Source organism: Gorilla gorilla, chromosome 4 (genome assembly GCF_029281585.2).
Source record: "Gorilla gorilla gorilla isolate KB3781 chromosome 4, NHGRI_mGorGor1-v2.1_pri, whole genome shotgun sequence".
Taxonomy (NCBI): Eukaryota; Metazoa; Chordata; class Mammalia; order Primates; family Hominidae; genus Gorilla; species Gorilla gorilla.
The window spans coordinates 57,582,332-57,604,978 of record NC_073228.2 but is presented as its reverse complement, the minus strand read 5'-3'; the positions used below and the strand labels follow the sequence as shown (position 1 = coordinate 57,604,978).

The following is a 22,647-nucleotide window of genomic DNA, read 5'->3' as shown; positions in this document are numbered from 1 at the left end:
TTTTTCCCAGTTCAAGCATGGAAGAAAATTTATTCAGGAACTACAGACAGAGTAAATAATACTGTGCACAGACGAGTTAACAAATTAATTTTCCTAATATCCCTCAAACAATATCTGTGAAGATTATTTAGGGAGAAGTGAAAATAGACAAAACCCAATTATCCAACATCACATTAAGTTGCTTAACTTGCAAAGTTTTCAAAGAAATATTTTCACAGAATTAGAAAATGTTATCAAATATAAAATGAAAAATATCTCAATAGCCCAGTCCATTTTCCATCAGGTGAGCCTTCGACAAGATTTAAACATCTTTTTATCATTCTTCTGAAAGCAATCTATACCGATTATCTGGTATAGATTTTCTGCAAAGGAAAATTGGTCTCTCAGAGACTTGAGTCTCTTTAAGGCTTTAAAAAGGGCTTTCAGCAAGTATTTCCTTCTTGTAAAATAGTAGGATTCAGGGTAAATTACTTGCGACCTTAAATCATACTGGCAGCTTGTCATGCCTTCAGGGCTCAAGTAGAAGATCTTTGTCATGACACACACTTTTTTAGTGTAACCACCAATTTTTGCCAGCTTCTGCTTTAAGGTTAGGGCAGTTTGTGTAGAATAGCCTTTAAACTCCTCATCCTGTACCATGTGGAAGGTGTATAGGACTGGAGGACTGTCCTGGGAAATCAGAAGAGCATCACAGAGGACTTTGTGGTTCTCTTGCAAGCCCAGATCCACAGACCAGCTCCTAGAGAAGATCAGTGAGCCCTTTCTGACAGAGTCCATTTCTTCATATATTAATTGCTTAAGTCCTTCATGTTGTAAGAACAGTTTTCTGCAAAGGTTTTCTGGAGTATACGTTATCCTTCCTGATAGCCCTGAATAAGGAAATAATAATAATAAATTATAAAACACTAGGAAGTTCCCATTTAAGCCATGGCAAAGTAGCTTGTAAAAAACCAATCCTCCCATCAAAAACACTGTAAAAGTTGTATAAAATATATCAAACAATAATTTAAAGAACTAGAAAGCACCAATAAAAGCAGTATTTGAAGTGCCACAGTCTTTGATAGAGGTGAAACACAGAAAGTAGCTTCACATTCACCCCTGCTTTTTCCCTAAGTAGATTTTCTATATCATGGCATGGGTAAATAGAACCCAAGGAGAAATCATCAGTCTTATTAGGCTGAGGAAAAGAAGTAAGAAGAGCTGGAATATGAGAAGTAAAATCTCAGAGAAAATGAAGCTGCAGAGAAGAAGCCAAAGTCTACATACAAATTTCCCTCAACTCATTGGCTGATACAGGTCAGATGCTGCAAACACAGAAGAAAATATCAACTGGGAGACTAAAGAGCTGAATGTAAGTTTCTTCAGCCTCATGGTGCTCAGGAAACACAGACTGGAATTCCAGTCCCAAAAGAGTGGAGGGATCTTGGTAAACACCAGAGACATTACAGCAATAGAAAAGCCATGACTTAGTAGTAACGGCAAAATTAAAAACTATTATACCTAGAAAAGCATAAAAAAATTCAAAAGAATAAAAGCAATGGGTGGTACTCTATCTACCTGCCAGAAGTAAATATAGCCCTTTTTGGAGAAATGTAATATCTATCAAAGTCTCTACAATTTGTAATCCATGATACAATAAAAAATTACGAGACAGAATAAAAATCAGAATGAATTACTAGAAAACAGGAGAAAAACCAGATCAGAGAAAAAGACTGACAAGTGCTTCAGATATTGTAGTTATCAAAGAGGGACTTTAAAATAACTGTAATATATTTAAAAATAAAAAATAATAATAAAATAGATGAAAAGATGAAGATGTCCTTATTCTCTTACAGCCTTAGAAAAACTAAAATTGATGGATAAAAATTGTGTGGACATGCCTTAACTGAAAAATACAGTATGTGGTAATAAGAACTTATTTGATAATATTTAACAGCAGACAGAGCATAGCAGAAAACAGGACTAGTCAATAGGAAGACAGGATGGTAGCAAAAGTCCGAACTCAAACTCAATGAAAAAAAAAAAGGTAAAAACAGAAGATAAGAGATATGTCAGAAACTGTCAAAAGGTCTAGCAAATTTATAATATAAGTCCCACAAAGAGAAAGGAGAGAAAAATAAGATAAGCAATATTTGAAGAGATAAACGATTATAGTTTTTTCAAAGTTGATTAAAGATATCACTCACAAATACAAGAGTATACCAATCCTTCTCAAACTCTTCCAAAAAATTGAAGAGGAGGAAATACTTCCAAACTCATTTCATGAGGTCAACATTACCCTGATCATGAAGTCAGTCAAGGACACTACAAAAAAAAAGAAAATTACAGGCCAATATCACTGTTGAAACTAGATGCAAAAATTCTCAACAAAATGCTAGCAAACCAAATTCAACAGCACATTAAAAGGATCATTCGGCCCAGTGTGGTGGCTCACGCCTGTAATCCCAGCACTTTGGGAGGCCAAGGCGGGTGGATCACCTGAGGTCAGGGGTGCAAGACCAAACTGGCCAACATGGTGACACCTCGTCTCTACTAAAAATACAGAAAATTAGCCAGAAATGGTGGCAGGCACCTGTAATCCCAGCTACTCGGGAGGCTGAAGTAAGAGAATCGCTTGAACCCGGGAGGTGGAGGTTGCAGGGTGCCAAGATAGCGCCATTGCACTCCAACCTGGGTAACAAGAGTGAAACCGTGTCTCAAAAAAAAAAAAAAGAAAAGAAAAGAAAAAGATCATTCATCATAATAAGTGGGATTTATCCTTGGGATGCAAGCATGGTATAACATGTGAAAATCAATAATTGTGATATACCACATTAATAAAATGAAGGGCAAAACTATATGCTCATATTAATGGATACAGAAAAAGCATTTGACAAAATTCAACATTCTGTAATTTTAAAAAACCTCTTAACCAATTAGGTATAGAAGGAATGTACCTCACCACAGCAAAGACCATATATAAAAAACCTAGAGCTAACTTCATACTCAATGGTGAAACGTTGAAAGCTTTTCATCTAAGATCAGGAACAAAACAAGGATGCCCATTTCACCACTTCTATCCAATACGGAAGTCCTAGCCAGAGCAATTAGGGAAGAAAAAAGAAATAAAAAGGATCCAAACTGGAAAATAAGAAATTAAATTGTCACGGTTTGCCCACAATGTGAACTTATATATAGAAAACCTTAAAGATGCCACCAAAAAAATGATCAGAACAAATAAAAGAATTCAGTAAATTTTCAGAATACAAAAATCAGTAGCATTTCCATACACTAACAACAAATTATCCTATAAAGAAATCAAGAAAACACTCCCATTTACAATAGCTACAAAAAATACTTGATAATAAATGTTATCAAGGAGATGAAAGATCTCTATACTGATATCTATAAAATGCTGATGAAGGAAATTGGAAAAGACACAAATAAATGGAAAGATAGCTTGTGTTCATGGATTGAAAAAATCATATTTTTAAAATGTCCACACTACCCAAAGTGATCTACAGATTCAACAAAAACCCTATCAAAATTCCCATGTCATTTTTCACAGAAAAATGATTGTATACCTAGAAAACCCTAAAGATTCATCCAAAAAGCTTCTAGATTTGATAAATGAATTCCATTAAGTTTCAGGATACAAAACCAATGTACACAAATTAGTACTGCTATACAGCAAGAGTGAGCAAGCTGAGAATCAAATCAAAACCTCAATCCCTCCTACAACAGCTGCAAAATAAAATAAAATACTTAGCAATATACCTAGACAAGGAGGTGAAATATCTCTACAAGGAAAACTACAAAACACTGCTGAAAGAAATCATAGATGAAACAAACAAATGGAAACACATCCCATATTCATGGATAGGTAGAATCAATATTGTGAAAATGACCATACTGACAAAAGCAATCTATATCAATGCAATTCCCATCAAAATACCATCATCATTCTTCACAGAACTAGAAAAAATAACCCTAAAATTTATATGGCACCAAAAAAGAGTCCACATAGCAAAAGCAAGACTAAGCAAAAAGAACAAATCTGGAGGCATCACATTACCTGACTTCAAATTATGCTACAAAGCTATAGTTACCAAAACAGCATGGTTCTGGTATAAAAATAGGCATGTAGACCAGTGGAATAGAATAGAGAACACTGAAAGAAAGTCTAATGCTTACAGTTCAATTGGATCTTCAACAAAACAAGCAAAAACAAAGTGGGGAAAGGACACCCCATGCAACAAATGGTGCTGGGATAATCGGCAAGCCACATGTAGAAGAATGAAACCAGATCCTCATCTCTCACGTTATACAAAAACCAACCCTACAGGAATCAAAGACTTAAATCTAAGACCTGAAACCATAAAAATTCTACAAGATAACATCAGAAAAACAATTCTAGACATTGGCTTAGGCAAAGAGTTCATAACCAAGAACCCAAAAGCAAATGTAACAAAAACAAAAATAAATAGATGAGACATAACTAAACTAAAAGGCTTCTGCACAGCAAAAGAAATAGCAGAGTAAAAAGACAATCCACAGAGTGGGAGAAAATATTTGCAGCCTATGCGTCTGACAAATGACTGATATCCAGAATCTATGAGGAACTCAAACAAATCAGCAAGAAAAAAACAAAGAATCCCATCAAAAAGTGGGCAAAGGATATAAATAGACAATTCTCAAAAGAAGATATACAAATGGCCAATGAACATGAAAATATGCTCAACATCACTAATGATCACGGAAATGAAAATTAAGTCCACAATGAGACCATCTTACACCTGCAAGAATGGCCATAATTAAAAGTCAAAAAATAATAGATGTTGGCATGTATGCACTGAAAAGGGAATTCTTTTATACTGCTGGTGTGAATGTAAACTATTACAACCACTATGGAAAAAAGTGTGGAGATTCATTAGGGAATTAAAAGTAGAACTACCATTTGCTCCATCAATCCCACTACTGGGTATCTACCAGAGGAAAATAAGTCATTACATGAAAAAGACATTTGCACACACATTTATAGCAGCACAATTTGCAATTCCAAAAATATGGAACCAGCCTAAATGCCCATCAACCATCAAGTGGATAAAGAAAATGTGGTATATATACACCATGGAATACTATCAGTCATAAAAAGGAATGAAATAATGGCATTCGCAGCAACCTGAATGGGGTGAGAACCATTATTCTAACTGAAGTAACTCAGGAATGGAAAACCAAATATTGTATGTTCTCACTCATAAGTGGGAGCTAGGCCGTGAGGACACGAAGACTAAGAATGATACAAAGGACTTTGGGGACTCAAGGGGAAGGGTGGGAGGGGAATGAGGGATAGAAGACTACATATTGGGTACAGTGTACATTGCTCGGGTGATAGCTGCACCAAAATCTCAGAAGTCACCACTAAAGAACTTATTCATGTAACCATAAACCACTTGTTCCCCAAAAACTAGTGAAATAAAAATTTTAAAAATTAACATATAAGATACCTAGAAAAAAGCATACATTTTAAAAGTACTTACTACACAAATAAATTTTTGAAACCAATCTGCTTTGTTCTCACAAGAAAATAAAAATAGCCTGAAATAAGGATCTGAAATATAAGTCAGACTAATACTGAGATGCCAGTTAATGAATTTAGGATTCCTTAAAAATATCTTACCAAAATTAACACCAAAGGAAATAGAAAGAGTAGGCAATCCTTTTATTAAAAAACCAGAAATATGTCAGGCACAGTGGCTCAAGCCTGTAATCCTAGAGCCCTGATAGGCTGAGGCAGTTGGATCACTTGAGGCCAAGAGCTTGAAGCTGCAGTGAGCCATGATCACACCACTACACTTCAGCCTGGGTGACAGAGCCAGTTCCTGATTGAAAAAAGAACTAGCAGTCTTCCCACAAAGGAAAGACAAACCATTTTACAGGCAAATTCCACCACAATTTCAAGCATATCTTTCTAATCTTATATAAATTTTTTCAAAGGATAGGAAAAGAGGAAATAATCCCCAACTCATTCTGAGTTCAGCACAATTTTAATACAAATACTAGACAAAGAAAGAGAGAAAACTATTCTTAGACCTTGTCACTCATGGATTTAGATATAGAAATTCTAAATTAAGTATTAGCAGCTGAATAAAAATGTGTAAAAAAGATAATACTGCAAGACCGAACTGAGTTTGTTCCAGGAAGGCAAAAAAGGCTTAATAGAAAATATTAAACATCATTTGCCAATCAACATATTAAAAACATTTAATCATGTCAACAGAAGTAGAAAATGTGTTTGATAAAATTCAGTATTCATCCATGATAAAAAAAAGAAAAAACATTTAGTAAACTAGAAATATCATTAAACTTCCTTAGCCTGATAATGGTATATTCAAAGTACCTAAGGCAAACCTCAATTTCTTTTTTTTTTTAATTATACTTTAAGTTCTGGGGTACATGTGCACAATGCACAGGTTTGTTACATAGGTATACATGTGCCATGTTGGGCAAACCTCAATTTAAATGGGAAAGCCATAGATACACTCTCTTTAAAATCTGAACTAAGACTATTTGCATTAAGAATTGTCTAAAAGTTTTCTTCAGTTCATTAGGACAAGAAAAAAAGACATTAAAGGCAGAAAGATTGGAAAGGAAAAGACAAAACATTTTATGATCTGCATATTTGTTTATACAAAATGTAAATAATCTATGGACAAATTATTTAAAATAAGGAAACTTAACAATGTGGCCTTATATAAACTCAGTATGTAAAAATCAACTGCATTTCTACACATTAGCAATAAACAAGAAAATGGAACTTTTAAAGAAAAATATCTTTACAACAACAAAAATAAAAGGAACCTAGACATAAGTGTAATAAAAGATGTACAAAATGCGTACACAGAAATTTATGAAACTATAAAGTCATTAAAGAAGATATAAATAAGTAAAATATTTCCTATACTCAAGGATACAACTTACCGATATAAATATGCCATGTCTTCCCAAATCTATCTAGAGATGCACTGTAACTGCAAATCAAAATCCCAAAAGTTTTTTTGGCATTTAAGCAGATTCTTAAGTGTGTATAGAAGATTAAATGATTAAAAATTGCCTAGACACTCTCAAAGAAAAACTAAAGGGCTTACCCTACCAGATATCGATACTTAGTATAACATTACAGTGGCAGGGACAGACAATTTGATCAAGGAAACATAATAGAGATTCTAGAAAGAGGATTATCTATAGATATACAGTTGACCCTTGAACAACATGGGTTTGAATTGCATGAGTCCACTTACGCCAAGATCTTCTTCCACCTCTGCCACCCCAAGATAGCAAGACCAACCCTTCTCTTCCTCAGCCTACACAACTTGAAGGCAATGAGTACGAAGACCTTTAAATGATCCATTTACACCTAATTTATAGAAAATATATTTCCTCTTCCTTATGACTTTCTCAATAACATTTTCTTTTCTCTAGCTTACTTTATTGTAAGAATATATTATATGATACTTATTGTAAGAATATAGTATATGATACATACACACAAAATATGTGTTAATTGACTATGTTATTGGTAAGGCTTTGGGTCAAAAGTAAGCTATTAGTAGTTAACTTTTTGGAAAGTCAAAAGTTATACACAGATTTTCGACTGCATGCGGGTTTGTTCAAAGGTGAATTGTACTTAGTAATATGATGAAGGTGGCATGGCAGATCATGGTGAAAGTGAGACTTTTCAGTATTGCGGCTGGGAAAGTTGTTATCCACACGGAATAAAATGAAATAGCATGCTACATTACTGTCTATTGAGATGGATTGTGCATTTATTTATTGTTTGTTTGTTTGTTTGTTTGTTTGTTACTTACTGAGACAAGGTCTCACGCTGTTGCCTGGGCTGGAGTACAGTGGTGTGATCTCAGCCCACTGCAAACTCCGCCTCCTGGATTCAAATGATTCTTGTGCCTCAGTCTCCTGAGTAGCTGGGTCTGCAGGTGTGCACCACCACACCTGGCTAATTTTTGTATTTTAGTAGAGATACGGCTTCACCATGTTGGCCAGGCTGGTCTCTCGGCCTCAAGTGATCCGCCCACCTCTGGATTGTGTATTTACATGTTAAATGTTGAGTGCAAAACTTTAAAATTTTTAGGAGAAAATTAAAAGAAATATCTTTATAATCCTAGTGTATAGAAGGATCTCTTATGCAAAGCACAAAGAGCACTAAACCGCAACATTTTAAATGATAGTTTTGCCTACATTAAAATTTAAAACTACTACTTGTGAGAGTATACCTTAAGAAAAGAGAAAATGCAAGCCACCAGCTTGGAGAAAACATTTGGTAATCGTTAATACCTATGACTAAAAGAGGATTTTATTCTAGAATCTCTAAATTACTCCTATAAATCAATAAGAAAAAGACAAAGCTTATTAGAAAAATGGTCAAAGACAAAATAGACACTGCACAGAAGATGAAATATATATGGCCAGTAAGTATATGGAGAGATGCTCAACCCAATCAATAACCAGGGAAATGCACATTACAAAGACATACCATTTTATACACATTTGATTGAGAAGAAGGAGGTCAAGAGAAGGACAACCATAAATAAGAAAAATTTGACAATTGGAGAAGATGTGGCATTTCTAATATATTGCTGATGGGAGTAACATGACCTATCTACTTTCAAAACAATTTGGCATTACCTTATTACTTGAATATTCACACACCTCCTGAGCCAACAATTCTACTCCTACTTAGGCACCCAAGAGAAAATCTTGCACATATGCCCTAGAAGACCGACTAAGAATGTTCAAGGTAACACTGTTCATGTCGCAGAAAGCAGGAAATAACTCAATTGCCCATCATCAACAACAACAACAAAAACAGATAGATCAATCAGAGATCCCGAGTACTGATGGCGTTTCTTCAGTAACTGAACATAGCTATGCCTGAAGGTGGGCCTCAATCTAGACTGCTCAGTGACATGATATATATGCTTTCTTTTTTTGTTTGTTTAAACTAAACTGACTTGAGTTGCTCTTACTTTCAAGTAAACGAGTTTGTATTGCACCAAGAAAATTCTAACCCAAATATAAAGAAATAGGATTTGACAGATTCAATGACTTAAAACACCAAAGAATTCTCATAAACACAAGAATGTGCTTTCAGAGCAAATTTCAAGACTGAGCTGGTTTGAAGGGAAAGAGGTTTGACTACAGTCACACTAACAAATCCGAAGAAGCCAGAATGAAATTACCTGGACAGTGATGTCTCTGCCGTTGCCATTCCAAAAGAGGCCAACTGTGGGGAGCAGGTAATGACGTATTTATTTGAGAGATCACCTCTTCATATGAACTGGAAAATTCTTAAAAACAAAAATATCACATTCTTAATTTCGCAGAAGGGAGACCCCAACTAACTAATGCATAGTATTATATATTAAAAGTCTACTTGTAATTGATTCTGTTTTCCAAAAAAAAATTAATGTTAGATATTGTGGTTAGATTCTTAGGTCAGATACAAATTGCAAAATTAACTTTTGATGCCACTGACACACTATGTTTCAAATGAAAATTAACAGTAAAAATGCATTAATAGTAATTTAATACATTACCATATAATTGGGTTTATTTTTAAAGCAGTTAAAAATGAGACGTGATGGCTAGTGAAGGAAAGCTGACTTTTGTGCAGATTCTGAGGAAGAAGCTTACATTTTCAGACATTTTATAAGCTGCTAGTACTGGTCCAATTGCTAGTACTGGTCCAATTTCATTTGAGGCTTTCTTTTCCCAAACGCAGAGAAAATACCAGCATTATTCCTTCCTTACTAGTACAAATTAGGGCTACTACTTGGCTCACAAATGTGAGAAGAAAAAGGAAGAGGTTTTATAGGAAATAAATAGAAAGGGACGCCAGGCATGGTGGCTCACGCCTGTAATCCCAGCACTTTGGGAGGCCGAGGCGGGTGAATTGCCTGAGGTCAAGAGTTCGAGACCAGCCTGGCCAACATGGTGAAACTCCGTCTCTACTAAAAATACAAAAATTTAGCTGGGCGTGGTGGCGGGCACCTGTAATCCCAGCTACTCGGAAGGCTGAGGCAGGAGAATCGCTTGAATCCAGGAGGCGGAGGTTGCAGTAAGCCGAGATCCTGCCATTGCACTCCAGCCTGGGTGACAGAGCAAGACTCCGTCTCAAAATAAATAAATAAATAAATAAATAAATAAATAAATAAATAAATAAATAAATAAATAGAAAGGGGACAAGAAACATGAAGGAGCAAGTAAGTAAAAGAGGCAAACGTTCCTGAAAGAAAGCAATGGTTACTTACTGAAATAGAGCTCAGAAACAAAAAGGAAAAGGATTAAACGGGGTTTCCTTCAAAACTAGTATAGACGTGGTAGGGAAGAAACTTCCAGGTTTAATTGGGTCTTTGCACCAGGTAGGGCTACTAAAAGTAGATGATGTGCTTATTTTATGAAATATCTATCTTCTTCTAAGGGTATAGAAGAAAACAAGAGGCAGGGAACTTTTTTTTTTTTTTTTTTTTTTTTTTTGAGATGGAGTCTCGCTCTGTTGCCCAGGCTGGAGTGCAGTGGCGCAATCTCCGCCCACTGCAACCTCCGCCACCTGGCTTCAACCGATTCTCCTGCCTCAGCCTCCTGAGTAGCTGGGACTACAGGCACGTGCCATCACACCCAGCTAACTTTTTGTATTTTTAGTAGAGACGGGGTTTCACCATCTTAGCCAGGGATGGTCTCTATCTCCTGACCTCGTGATCCGCCCGCCTTGGCCTCCCAAAGTGCTGGGATTACAGGCGTGAGCCACCGCGCCTGGCCGAGGCAGGGAACTATTGATTGTATCCACCAGAGATTAATAGTTTAGATGCTGAAATTTGAGGACTATTGATCTTGCCCCAAATCCCATAGAGAAAACCTCCCTGCCACCCAAGCCAAATGCATTCCTGTTGCGAATCCCCCGCTCTCAACTTGGTTCAGCCTCCACCATGAACTGGATCCATTCCTTCCTGGTCAACTGCATCACACGGTTATCTTTCACATGCCAGGAATCAGGCTCTTTAGCAAACACTGCACAGCAGAAGCGCTCCACTCTGAGTGCACAGACATATCCACAAAGACTTCCTTTATCATATACTCCAAGGAATTTGCATGAATAATTTATCTTCTTCTTCTCCATACAGAAGTGATGCACAGGCATCTTCCTAATGGACTTTTCGATTTCTCTTTCTAAGTTATCGAGGTCACTCATCTCTGCTTTAAAGCCAATTATTTCTTTATCTTCATTTAAACCAATGAACAAATATCCTCCATCAGTATTTGCAAATGCAGAAACATATTGAGGGAGAATCTCTTTAATTCGTTGTAACAACTTTTCTGTCGAGAAGTTTTTAATTTCAACATGTGTGGATTCAGTAAAGGTCAATTTTTCTTTCCGATCAAGTTCTGTTCTATCAAAAAAAACCCCGGCCAAGGCCTTCATGTTATTTTCTTCTTGTATATCAACACGGGGCCTCTTTGCCAGCAATTCTGGTCTTAAATACAATCTCCCTCTAGTCTTTTTCATGTCTTTGAGGAACTCCAGTGCAGCAGTGGCATTCATGACTTTTGCAGATGTTATATCTCTTTTGTACAAATTGGAGCTCAAGGTGGTAATCCGCAGACCAGAGGTGTTCAAGCTCCATGACTTCACAAAAATCAGAAAGTAGTTACCATTCTGCATGAAGTCTAAGTACTCAGGAACAAATAACAGAATGTTACTAAAAGAATTTTCCAAATCTAGTCCTATTCCATCTTTTGTATAACTATAGTCTTCATTCTCAATTTCAGCCTTGATCACTCCCCCTCCAGAATTGAGCAGAGCACACATAGCTCGTGAGACACTTTCATTCTGCTTTTTTCTCAGTTTACAATCCTTCATTTTTTTCCTACTGTTCTCTCCAAGAGTGACTCTTCCCACATCTAGAACCAACTCGGCATAATTCGTTTCCAAATCAACACTGATGTTCATTTTCCCAGCAGCTATGCAGTGTCCAAGCAGAAATTCTTTTCTGTAAAATAGACAGAGCCATTAGAATAGGACCTCAACTAGAAAGATAGCAAATTCTGTATTATGAGGCAAATGCAAAAAAATCCTGTGCTGTATATATTCCACTAGACTGGTAAGTATATGGGTATGAAGAGACTGGCAAATTTTGAGCTAAGACCACAGTAATTTATACTCCTACTGAATTTTCAAATTTGTTACTATAGTTTTATATAATGTATTCTAATTATGTAATCTCTTTATCCGCCTTTTTTCTCCTTTCTAGTCCCTAATATTGTACAACCTGTTTTCTCTCTCCTTTTCTTAAACAATCCCTGGAGTGAGTCTATGTTTTTATCTTCTCAGTGAACCAGGCTTTAGTTATACATATTATTTCTACTTTTCTTTTTATTTTAATAATTTCAGCTTTTACCTTAATTATCTCCATTTATGGGTACAAATCTTTTTGGAAGATTTCCCGTTAAGGTCTAATGACATCCAACACGTCATGTTAATTATTTTTCCTTCTTATAAGAATGAAATAGATTTATAAATTTTGGCCATTGATCTTAAGCAAAGTGGGCTAAGTCATTGTGCCCTTTTTAAATCTAATATCCACATATTTTCAATAAGGAAAATTCTTATATACAAAACACCTGTGCTATGGTTTGAATGTTTGTGTTCCCCCAAAATTCGTATGTTGAAATTCTAACTCCCGAGGTGATGAGGTTTTTGGGAAGTGATCAGGTTATGAGGGTGAAGCCCTCACGAATGAGATTAGTACTCTCCTAAAAGGGACCCCGGAACACTAGCTCATCCCTTCCACTATGTGAGAACACAGCAATAAGTAGGCAGTCTGCGACAGGAAAAGGGCCCTCACCAGAATCCAACAGTGCTGGCACCTTAATCTTAAACTTCCCAGCCTCCAGAACTGTGAGTCATAAATTTCTGTTATTTGTAAGCCACCCAGCTTGCGGTATTTTGTTATGGCGGCCTAAACAAACTAAGACAGTGTGCTTTAGTCTATGTATCCCTAATCCATTAGCTCTGTTCCCTTAAAATCTATTAGGATCACTGCTTTGCTCTAAATGGAAACTTTTAAGTTAAGAAGTGTAACTTAAGTTTAACTTTTTTTAAGTGTAACTTCAGTGTAACTTTTAAGTTAAGAAGTGTGACTTAAGTTTAACTTTTTTTAAAAGTGTAATTTAAGTGTAACTTTTAAGTTAAGAAGTGTGATTTAAGTTTAACTTTTTAAAAAAGTGTAATTTATGTGTAACTTTTAAGTTAAGAAGTATGACTTAGGTTTAACTTTTTTTTAAAGTGTAACTTAAGTGTAACTTTTAAGTTAAGACGTGTAACTTAAGTTTAACTTTTTTTAATGTAACTTAAGTGTAACTTTTAAGTTAAGAAGTGTAACTTAAGTTTAACTTTTTTTAAAGTGTAACTTAAGTGTAACTTTTAAGTTAAGAAGTGTGACTTAAGTTTAACTTTTAAGTGTAACTTAAGTGTAACTTTTAAGTTAAGTTAAGAAGTGTAACTTAAGAAGTGTAGGTTTTCCGAGTGGCATAGAGACAATTGAGAATAAAGTCCATCATAGGTAGTAATTGCTATACTAGAAAAGGAATGTAAAGGGGGTCAGAATATTCCTGTCCACAGCTGGACCAATATCATGCAGATACTCAGCTAAGGTTGTGGATACCACCTGTGTCCATATAAATTCCTGATCACATGTAAACAATGTTAACATTAGAGCCCCAAACCATTTGGACAGTTGGGGTTGAATCCTTTAGTTCTTTGTCCATGTTTTCTCTTAGCTCTTTGAAGATATTTAAGACAGTGCCTGTTTTTTATTTTATTAATTTATAAATAAAATCCTATATATTGATCATGTACAATGTGTTTTTTTGAAACTTGTATGTATTGTGGAATGGCTATGTTGAGCTAACTACCATATGCATTACTTCACATACTTATCATTTTTTGTGGTGAACATTGCTACTATTTTAGCAACTTTCAAGAATACAGGCCCAGCACCGTGGCTCATACCTATAATCCAAGCAGTTTGGGAGACTGAGGTGGGAGGATCGCTTGAAGCCAAGAGTTCAAGACCAGCCTAGACAACAAAACAAGACCACATCTCTACAGAAAAGTAAAATAAAATAAAATAAGAATTGGCTTGGCACAGTGGTTTGTGCCTATGGTCCCAGCTACTTAAAAGGCTGAGGTGGGAGGATCACTTGAATCCAGGAGTCCAAGGCTGCAGTAAGCGATGATCATGGCACTGCACTCTAGCTTGGGCAACAGAGAAAGACCCTGTCTCCAAATAAATAAATACATAATAAAGAATACAACATATTGTTAACTATAGTAATCATATTGTACAATAGAGCTCTTGAACTTATTCCTCCTATCTAACTGACACTTTGTATCCTTTAACCAACATTTCCCCAAACCCCATCTTCCCCCAGTAACCACTATTCTACTCTATACTTCTATGAGTTTAACTTTGATAGATTCTACAAATAGGTGAAATCATGCAGTATTTGTCTTTCTCTACTTGGCTTATTTCACTTAACATAAAGTCCTCCAGATTCATCCATGTCATCAAAAATGACAGGATTTCCTTCTTTTTCTTAAGGCTAACTAGTATTTTATTATCTATATGTACCACTTTTTCTTTATCCATTCATCTGTTGGTGAACACTTAGGTTGCTTCCATATCTTGCCTATTGTGAATAATGCTGCAATAGACATGAGAGTACAGATATCTCTTTGATAGACTGATTTCATTCCCTCTGGATATTTATCCAGGAGTGAGGTTGCTGAATCATATGGTGGTTCTTTTTCTTTTCTTTTCTTTTCTTTTTTTTTCAGAAACCTCCATACTATTTTCCATAATGGCTAAGCTAGTTTAAATTCCTACCAATAGTGTGCAATAGTTCTCTTTTCTCTACACCATCTCTTTTTATCTCTTGTCTTTTTTATAATAGCCATTTTAACATGTGTGAGGTGATTTCTCATTGTGGTTTTAATTTGCATTTTCCTGATGATTAGTAATGTTGAGCATTATTTCATGTATCTGTTGTCCATTAGAATGTCTTCTCTTGAGAAATGTCTATTCAGATCCTTTGCCCATTTTTTAATCTGTTTTTTTTTTCTTACTATTGAGTTGTTTGGGTTTCTTATATATTTTGGATATTAACCTCTTATCAGATGTATGGTTTACAAATGTTTTCTTTCATTCTGTAGCCTATTCTTTTACTCTGTTGATTTTTTTCCTTTACTGTGCAGAAGCTTTTTGGTTTGATGTAATCCCATTTGTCTACATTTGCTTTCATTGCCTGTCCGCCATTGGGATGACATCCAAAACATCACTGCCCAGGCCAATGTCTTGGACCTTTTTCATATATTTTCTTCTAGTAGTTTTATAATTTCAGCTCTTACATCTAAGTCTTTAATCCATGTTGAGTTGATTTTTGTATTTGATGTGAGATGAGGGTCTAACTTCATTTTCTGCATGTGGATATCAAGAACGTTATTTTAAAATCTTTGTCTAATATGTCTGATGTCTGGCCTTCCTCAGAGATGTGTTCTGCCAATTTACTTTCTTCTTTTGAATAGGTCATATTTTTCTGTTGTTTGTATGCTTTATGAATTTTTGTTGGAAACTGGGCATTTGAAAAAACAGCAATCTCTCACAGTCTTTGCAGACAAATGCTATGGCAAGGCAAACCTTCAATGATGGGCTAAGTATACTCTGATCTTAGGGATCAGCTCAAGGAAAAAGCTTAAGGTCTTCTCAGGTCTTTTCTGAGCATTTATCCTGCCTGGATTGAGCGGGGCTTTCTTGCTTCCTCTACATATATGCCTGCTTTTGAATGTCTTAATTTCCCAAAGAATCTCACCCCAGCTCATCTTCTGAGCCTTAGATGGTTATTCTATGTGTCTAGCTATAATCTCTTGCCTAAGACATCTGGGGGTCTATAGTCTTCTTGCAGCTTTCCTGAGCAGTGGCTGTCACTTCTCCTCACCTGAGATCTGAGTTAGGGGATACAGAAATGAATCCTTCAGGCAGTCCCCAGACAGGTTACAACATTGAAAATAAGTTTTACTATGCCCCACCAATTCCAGGGAGGAAACTAGGAGCAGTGATGCTGCCTCCTCAAGACTAAGACCTTGCCATGCAGGGCAAAAACTTGGGCAAGGGTGAGTAAAAACACCATGAAATTTCCTACAGTTTTGAATGCTGCTTTTCCTTGATTGGGCATTCATTTAGTTGCAACAGATCTTTGTTGTTAGTTCAGCCAGTTTTGGGTTGCTTTTGATGTTTCCATGGAGAAACAGAGTTGAAGCTTCCTAATCCACTATTTTTCTGACATCATTCCTGTCACCATTTCTTTATATTAAACGCAATTCGATAATATTTTTAAGATTTTGCACCCATGATGTCCCTTTCTCCTATTCTTGTTGACAGACAATGCAATCAATAGCTTCACAAAATGAGTTGAGGATGTAAGCTGTATTTCTATTATTTCACATTTTACCCAACATGAGGACCTTTTTGCAGTGGGAGAGTTGGTCATGGTTGGCCATACTGCCCAAAACGAAAATATACTATTTGAATCTTGCTTTTCCACGTATCAATATAGTATATACAACAAGTTTTGCAAAAATAATAATTAGCTATTCTTTAAAAGCCTTATTAACTGCATAATTTCATACATGGTATTAATGTACCATTATTTAACTATTACCTTACAACTGAACATTGAAGTTGCTTTCAATCATTCGATATAATTATACTAGAATCTTGACTCAGTTATTTCAATGTTTGGGTATGCTAATCACACAGTCTAATTTTCATTGAGTCTAAGAGTGCCCTGGCAAAGCACTTCAATTATATATACAGATACGGTTCAGATATATACAAAGATGGTTAAATCGAGTATGGGAGGCCAGAACATGTAGACAGAAAAGAAGCCAGATTTCAGGATATAAGAAATGGAACCTTGAAGGGGAAAAATTATGTAAGAGAAGAAAGAGTCTGAATCTGTGGAAATAAAGGTTCACGGTGAAACATAAGGTTATATTTGAACTTGTGCCTTAGGTACATAATTAAGCTGAAATTATGTAAGTATATAGAGTGTATATATGTACACACAGAGAGAGACAGAAGTCTGTAAAAGTTAAATTACTGTATCAAGTGACAAAAACTTCAAAGATTTTGATATATATTATCAAAGAGTTTCCCAAATAATTGTATCAGAATTATCGCTAGCAAATTTATCTTAGTGGTGATTACAGCACTTTACCCTGAACCTTTTGGGGGGAAGAGGATATGATATAAAAGCTACTAGAAAGCATCTTAGTGGGGATTACAGAACTTTTCCCCTGTAATTTTTGGAGGTAAGAGGATGTGGTCTAAAAGCTATTAGAAAGCAGCGTCTTTCCCTCAGTGTTTCCTGAAAACTCAGAGAGAACAAAGAGAGGCTGCCTTCTAAGAGATATTGGACCTAGCATTCATTCAAATAGGCTCCCTGGGCCTGGGTCCACAGAAGAAAGCATTTGCATATGACCCAGAGAGATTCCAAAAAAAGAGAACCTAAGTGGGGAGGACCTGACTCCTGGTAGTTGAACAAGAGTGAAGCCAGGTAAGCACAATCATTGAAGTTTAAATTTAAAACTCAATAGTAGTCTCAATGTGGCATAATTATGCTAGAAAGCAGAGGAAGATGTATATCTCTGCCATGCTGAGCTTTCTCCTTAGTATTATAGCACAATTAGTGTTCTTTAGACCCAATTTCTTCATATTTCTTGCACATGAGGCTGCCCCAAAGGCAAGTCCACCTTCCCTGTTGACCAGACAGAAGAGATTCTCCATCTCTACCCACAAAGCCTGCAGGAGAATCAGTTCCACCTCTACCCAGGCACGCAGCCCCAGCCCTACAATTTTCTGGTAATGCCTCACCAAGCAGCCTCTGCTCTGCTCCCCGATTCTTTTTGCAGCCTCTGTAACTAGAGTCCTGTCCCCTTTCCTCCTAGCCCACCTTTCTGCACTGTCTACATCAGGCTGGGCTCTGTGTAAACTTTTTTGCCTAACCCACCATACACAGAAGGGGACAGAAATCACGTCTCACCCTCAGATTGATTAAGGAGGGTGCTCATACCACTGAGAAACTTGGAACCCATGGGAGCTGCAGTTGAGCCACCTTATAGAGGACCCAGCGCTTGTGAACTAGCCTGGGATCTCAGCCACCCCAGTCCAACATCTGCAGCTGTGTAAAACTTTCCATAGTTGAAAATCACTGCCTTCAAGCATACATCTGGGACTAAACCCTTAAAAAATGAGCTGGGGATTGAGCTTACCAAATCCCTAGGGCCTAAAACTTACTGGCCTCCCTTAAACCTTGGGTCTAGGTTTACAGGTTAGATGTTTCCACTGAAATCCTTTATACTTTGGACTATAGGGGAAATCCTATCAGACCTGAACTCACTATTTAGGCTATGTTGTTGGCTATCTTTAATGGGAAAGGAGACGGCATTCAGATCTCCTTAGAGTTATGTCAGAACAGCAGGTTAGTAGGAACTGCCCACAGGGTGGGACAGAAGTTGTAAGAGCTACCTCCTGGGAAACAAAAATCATGCAACACTCTTTGCCCTCCTAGGATGTCACTTTGCATTTAGTTTAGGACAGCACTGCTCTCATCCTTCCCGCCTTCTAGATAATAAACCAGCAGGGCATGAGGGTGCTTGGTTTTTCTTTTAGGATCTAGGAATGCAGTTCATCAGTGCCTGGTCACATTTCACCTAAAGAACCTATTCCCCAACTCCCTGCATGTTCAGGACTCCAGGAGGATGGATAACCCTGGGAGGTCTGGACACCCACCAAGCCTGGCCTGACCATAGAGCACTCTGCCCTCCCTGCCTCTCTAGCTCTGCTTGAACACTGCAGATCCCTGGCTTACTGGCCCCACAGCTCTTTAAATTTCTGGTAATGCTTTAAATTTTCTGGGCTGCTCCCCAGCCCATGCAGGAGCAAAAGTTCCACCCGACCTATAGCTTCCAAGTCCACCATTCCGAAGTCCTCAACAGCCTGCAGTTTATTAGAAGTTGCTACAGAGACAGGAAAGTGTTACCGGTGGAGGGTGTCCTGCTCACTGAAACATTCTGTTTGCAGGAGAAAAACAAAAACTTGGTCTGTTCTACGATCTATGTGTTTCCTTAAAGTCTTAGAATGAGCAACTCCATTTTGGTTTGGTTTGGTCTGTTGGGGCCATGAGCTCAGTCCAAAACACTGGCCTTTCATAATTTTGTTTTTTAAAATTGCCCCTTTTTGTTCAGGTTCTCACTTAGGTGAGAGTGTAACCAAAACGTAAGGCCTTAGCGCCGCTCTCAGTTACCATCATTTTGGGTTTCCAGTCTCAGCACACCATCCATAGGTTACAGTGTCCTCATGGTCGCATATTTGTTTCACTTCTCACCATTCCAGTTGAAGAGAGACCATTTGACATTCTAGAGATGGCTGCATGCAAACATCGAAAACCTTTGAGAGAATACAGTGCACCAGGGAGCCTATTATTATGATGACTATTGGGAGGATAATACCAAGAGTTTGGAGGATGCTCCTTGCCCAGAGTTCCCATAAACCAAACCAGTTAAAATTAAATAGCTCAAATAATGAACTAAATAAAGAATCTACCAACTTAAGTAAACAATCTCCTCATTAATCCCCTACAACTGAATCTCTTAATCTTCATTTAATGTATTTCTCCATAGACTCTAAGTGCCAGCAGCTGCACAGATACTTCTCTGTTCAGCCAATTCTATCATAACTTTCACAAAAGAATTTAAAGTCTGTTGTGTAACTATGGCCTTTACAGTAGATGTTCTGAGAACATCTATCCTATGGGTTCTAGGTTGTGAAGGGGTTGATTGTTCTCAGTGAACCATAAAAAGCTTTCTTTACCTGGTGAAAATACACTGTAGCATAATCATGGGAAAAGCTTTTATACAACAAGAAAACATGCATTGAAAGTGACATTGAATAAAATCCCTTTGTAAATGTTTAAATGGCCCATCGGGTAGCCAAATGTACCTGAAGCTTTGATTGTCTTCCCAGGAATATGGATTTGAGAAACCAAACATTGGTTATAAACAACTTTAGCAATTTATAAGTCAGCGGTTTCCACGGCAGTTTGATTTTTAAAGGTCAAACTTCCTCGCACTTCAAAGAACGCTGAGGCCAAACAGCACCAAAGGAGAACATCACACTTTAACCCAACACTACCCTGCTTAGGACAGCAGCACAAGAGCCTGCACACATGCGACTCCATCCCACTTTACCTTTCAACAGCAAACTCCAGATTCCAAACAATATTGAGGCCAAACACTACTGCAACTGGAAGAGAAAATTCTAAGGAGGGCTTAGTACTAGGCCTAAGAACCTCTACCAAAGGAACCCCCTTGGAGAGGCTGAGGTCCAGAGGATCCTCCAGAGCATCCCCCTTTAGGGTCCAATCTTAGAGCGTCAGACGTCTCTGACCTTAGGTGGTCACCAGTGCCACTTTACATGTTTTCCCTCCAGAGGCGATGGCCTACTGTGAGCTTTCCTTTTGTCTCTGGATGAAGGCCTTGACTTCTAGCATCCTTATAATTTGATAAGGCCATGCTTTCCCATGGTTCCCATTCCACTAGAGTGATAGTCATGAACTTTAATGATATGAAATGGAGGCTAGGTGGGTTTCTTTTATCCTTAGCCAGTAGAGTAGGGGAAGGGAAGAATTTAACATAAGGAAAGAAGGTTTAAGTCACCTGAAACACGTGTGAGTTCGCCCTGGAGAAGCTGCGTCACACATAGGGATCAGGGACCACAACCAGAAAAGACAGAAAAGAGCCCTTCCCGCTTCTGGGCAGGGCAACTATCCCCATTCACTCCTTGGCCTTCAAGGCAGCACTGGAGAGTAGCCCCCGGCCAGAAACCTGCAGTCGCCTCCGTGTCTAGGCGCTACCCACCAAGGATCCCACGTTGGAAAGGAAAAGAGAAAGAGAGAGATTTACCTGTATGGAGCAGAAAGGAAAAGGGAAAGGAGAAAAATAAATCCCAGACTTTGGGCTTACCTCCTGGCTGGCTTGCCAAAATATGTTACCAGTGAAGAGTGTCCAGGTTCTTGGCGTGTTGAACAAAGAACTGGACAAACACACAAACAAAGCAAGGAAAGAATGAAGCAACAAAAGCAGAGATTTATTGAAAACGAAAGTGCACTGCACAGAGTGGGAGCAGGCCCGAGGATAGCGGCTCAAGAGCCCGGTTTCAGAATTTTCTGGGGTTTAAGTACCCTCTAAAGTTTTCCCACTGGTTACTTGGTGTGCACACAATGTAAATGAAATAGGAGCCCGAGATCAGTCTGAATGGTTGCAGAAAGCGATCAACGGGAGGCTGAAGTGAAGTTACAAAGTTATGCCCTATGAAAACATCTGATTGGACGCAGAAAGCGAAGTTACGAAGTTACATTCCTATGCACATGAAGACTTGGCCCTGGAGACCAGTCTGATTGGTTGCGGGAGGGGACCAATCAGAGGTATTTTCAGTTTTTCATCTGCCGTGTAGAAAAGGAGGGGCTACAAAGGAAGTTTGTGGAAAGTTGGGATTTTCCTCCAGACCCTTATTCTCCTGCTTCAGAAGGGAGAGAAAGCAGACCGGGATGGGGGTGCGGGGATCTTCCCGGGAGTGGTGGGGTTGTGTTACCAGTGCCCCACCTCCTCCCGAGCCAGCAGACTCCCCAGAAATGAAAAGCTAAGGCTGGAAGGTTTAGCGATGGAGCAGGACCAACTTACCAGCTCGCGGTGCTCCCTAGAAGCTGGATTCTTCGCAGGTGCGAGCACACCCCAGATGCCAGCGTGGACCCTTGAGCCACTGGAAGTTAAAAACCCACGAGAACAGCTCTGAGTGATCTCTAGGGAGCTCTCGTTTCATTTTCACCCATGTGTATTTTCTAAGACAAAAAGAAAAAAGGTAATTTAAAGAAAACAAAGAACAAAGGAACTTGGCGAGGCCCAGGCTACTGTCCGCGGGCTCACTCTCCACAGAGTAAAAAGAACGCGAATCCTTTTCTGTTTTCCGGCCCTCCCCATCCTGGGCTGCGGCTCCACACTTCCCCAGCGTGGCCTGCATTTCTATTGGGCAGTTGGCGCTCCGGAAGTGTCCGCACTCTTTATTATCGACTCTGCGCCTTTGGGAAATTGTCACTATTTTGGTTCATCAAAATTGAAGAAATACCAGGCATTCTTACCATGCCCCTAAAGGGGTGACTCAACCTTTCCAGCTGTACTCGCATTCCCAGAGCAGCACTGCTGCCCCCTTGCTTAAAAGCACGGTTGCCCCCAGGAACCAGGCCAGGGCAGCTGCGGATGGACAGGAGAGGACAAAGGTGCAAGGAGCGGATTGCTCCAGGACAGACAGATTCAAATACCTACCCCTGGCAGTGTAGGGAGCATCTTGGGGCCATTTGGGAGATTCCTTTATTGGGATGCTCCAAAGGCTAGTCTGGCCGGATACAGTCCTCCTGCCACTTTGCTTTCCTTTAGCCCCCTTATTATGGTAATTATGGTAATACATGTTTTTCCTGCTA

The 22,647-nt window shown here is 38.1% G+C and overlaps 1 protein-coding gene across 3 annotated transcripts; it reads right to left on the bottom strand.

Annotated features, from left to right (window-relative positions):
• SLFN12 (schlafen family member 12) lies at nt 1-22,169 on the bottom strand. Of its 3 annotated transcripts, none has more exons than XM_055388466.2 (6): nt 21,854-22,169; nt 21,137-21,206; nt 19,420-19,562; nt 10,966-12,044; nt 9,237-9,344; nt 1-869 (listed from the first exon to the last, which is right to left on the bottom strand). In XM_055388466.2, the coding sequence occupies exons 4-6, from the start codon at nt 12,002-12,004 to the stop codon at nt 280-282; spliced, it is 1,737 nt and encodes a 578-aa protein (XP_055244441.2). In that variant the 5' UTR covers nt 12,005-12,044; nt 19,420-19,562; nt 21,137-21,206; nt 21,854-22,169; the 3' UTR covers nt 1-279. The 3 variants fall into 3 exon arrangements, with proteins under 3 accessions (XP_055244441.2, XP_055244440.2, XP_063562599.1); XM_055388465.2 differs by having other exon boundaries at nt 19,420-19,541; XM_063706529.1 differs by lacking the exon at nt 19,420-19,562.
• Nucleotides 22,170-22,647: the final 478 nt, after the last annotated feature.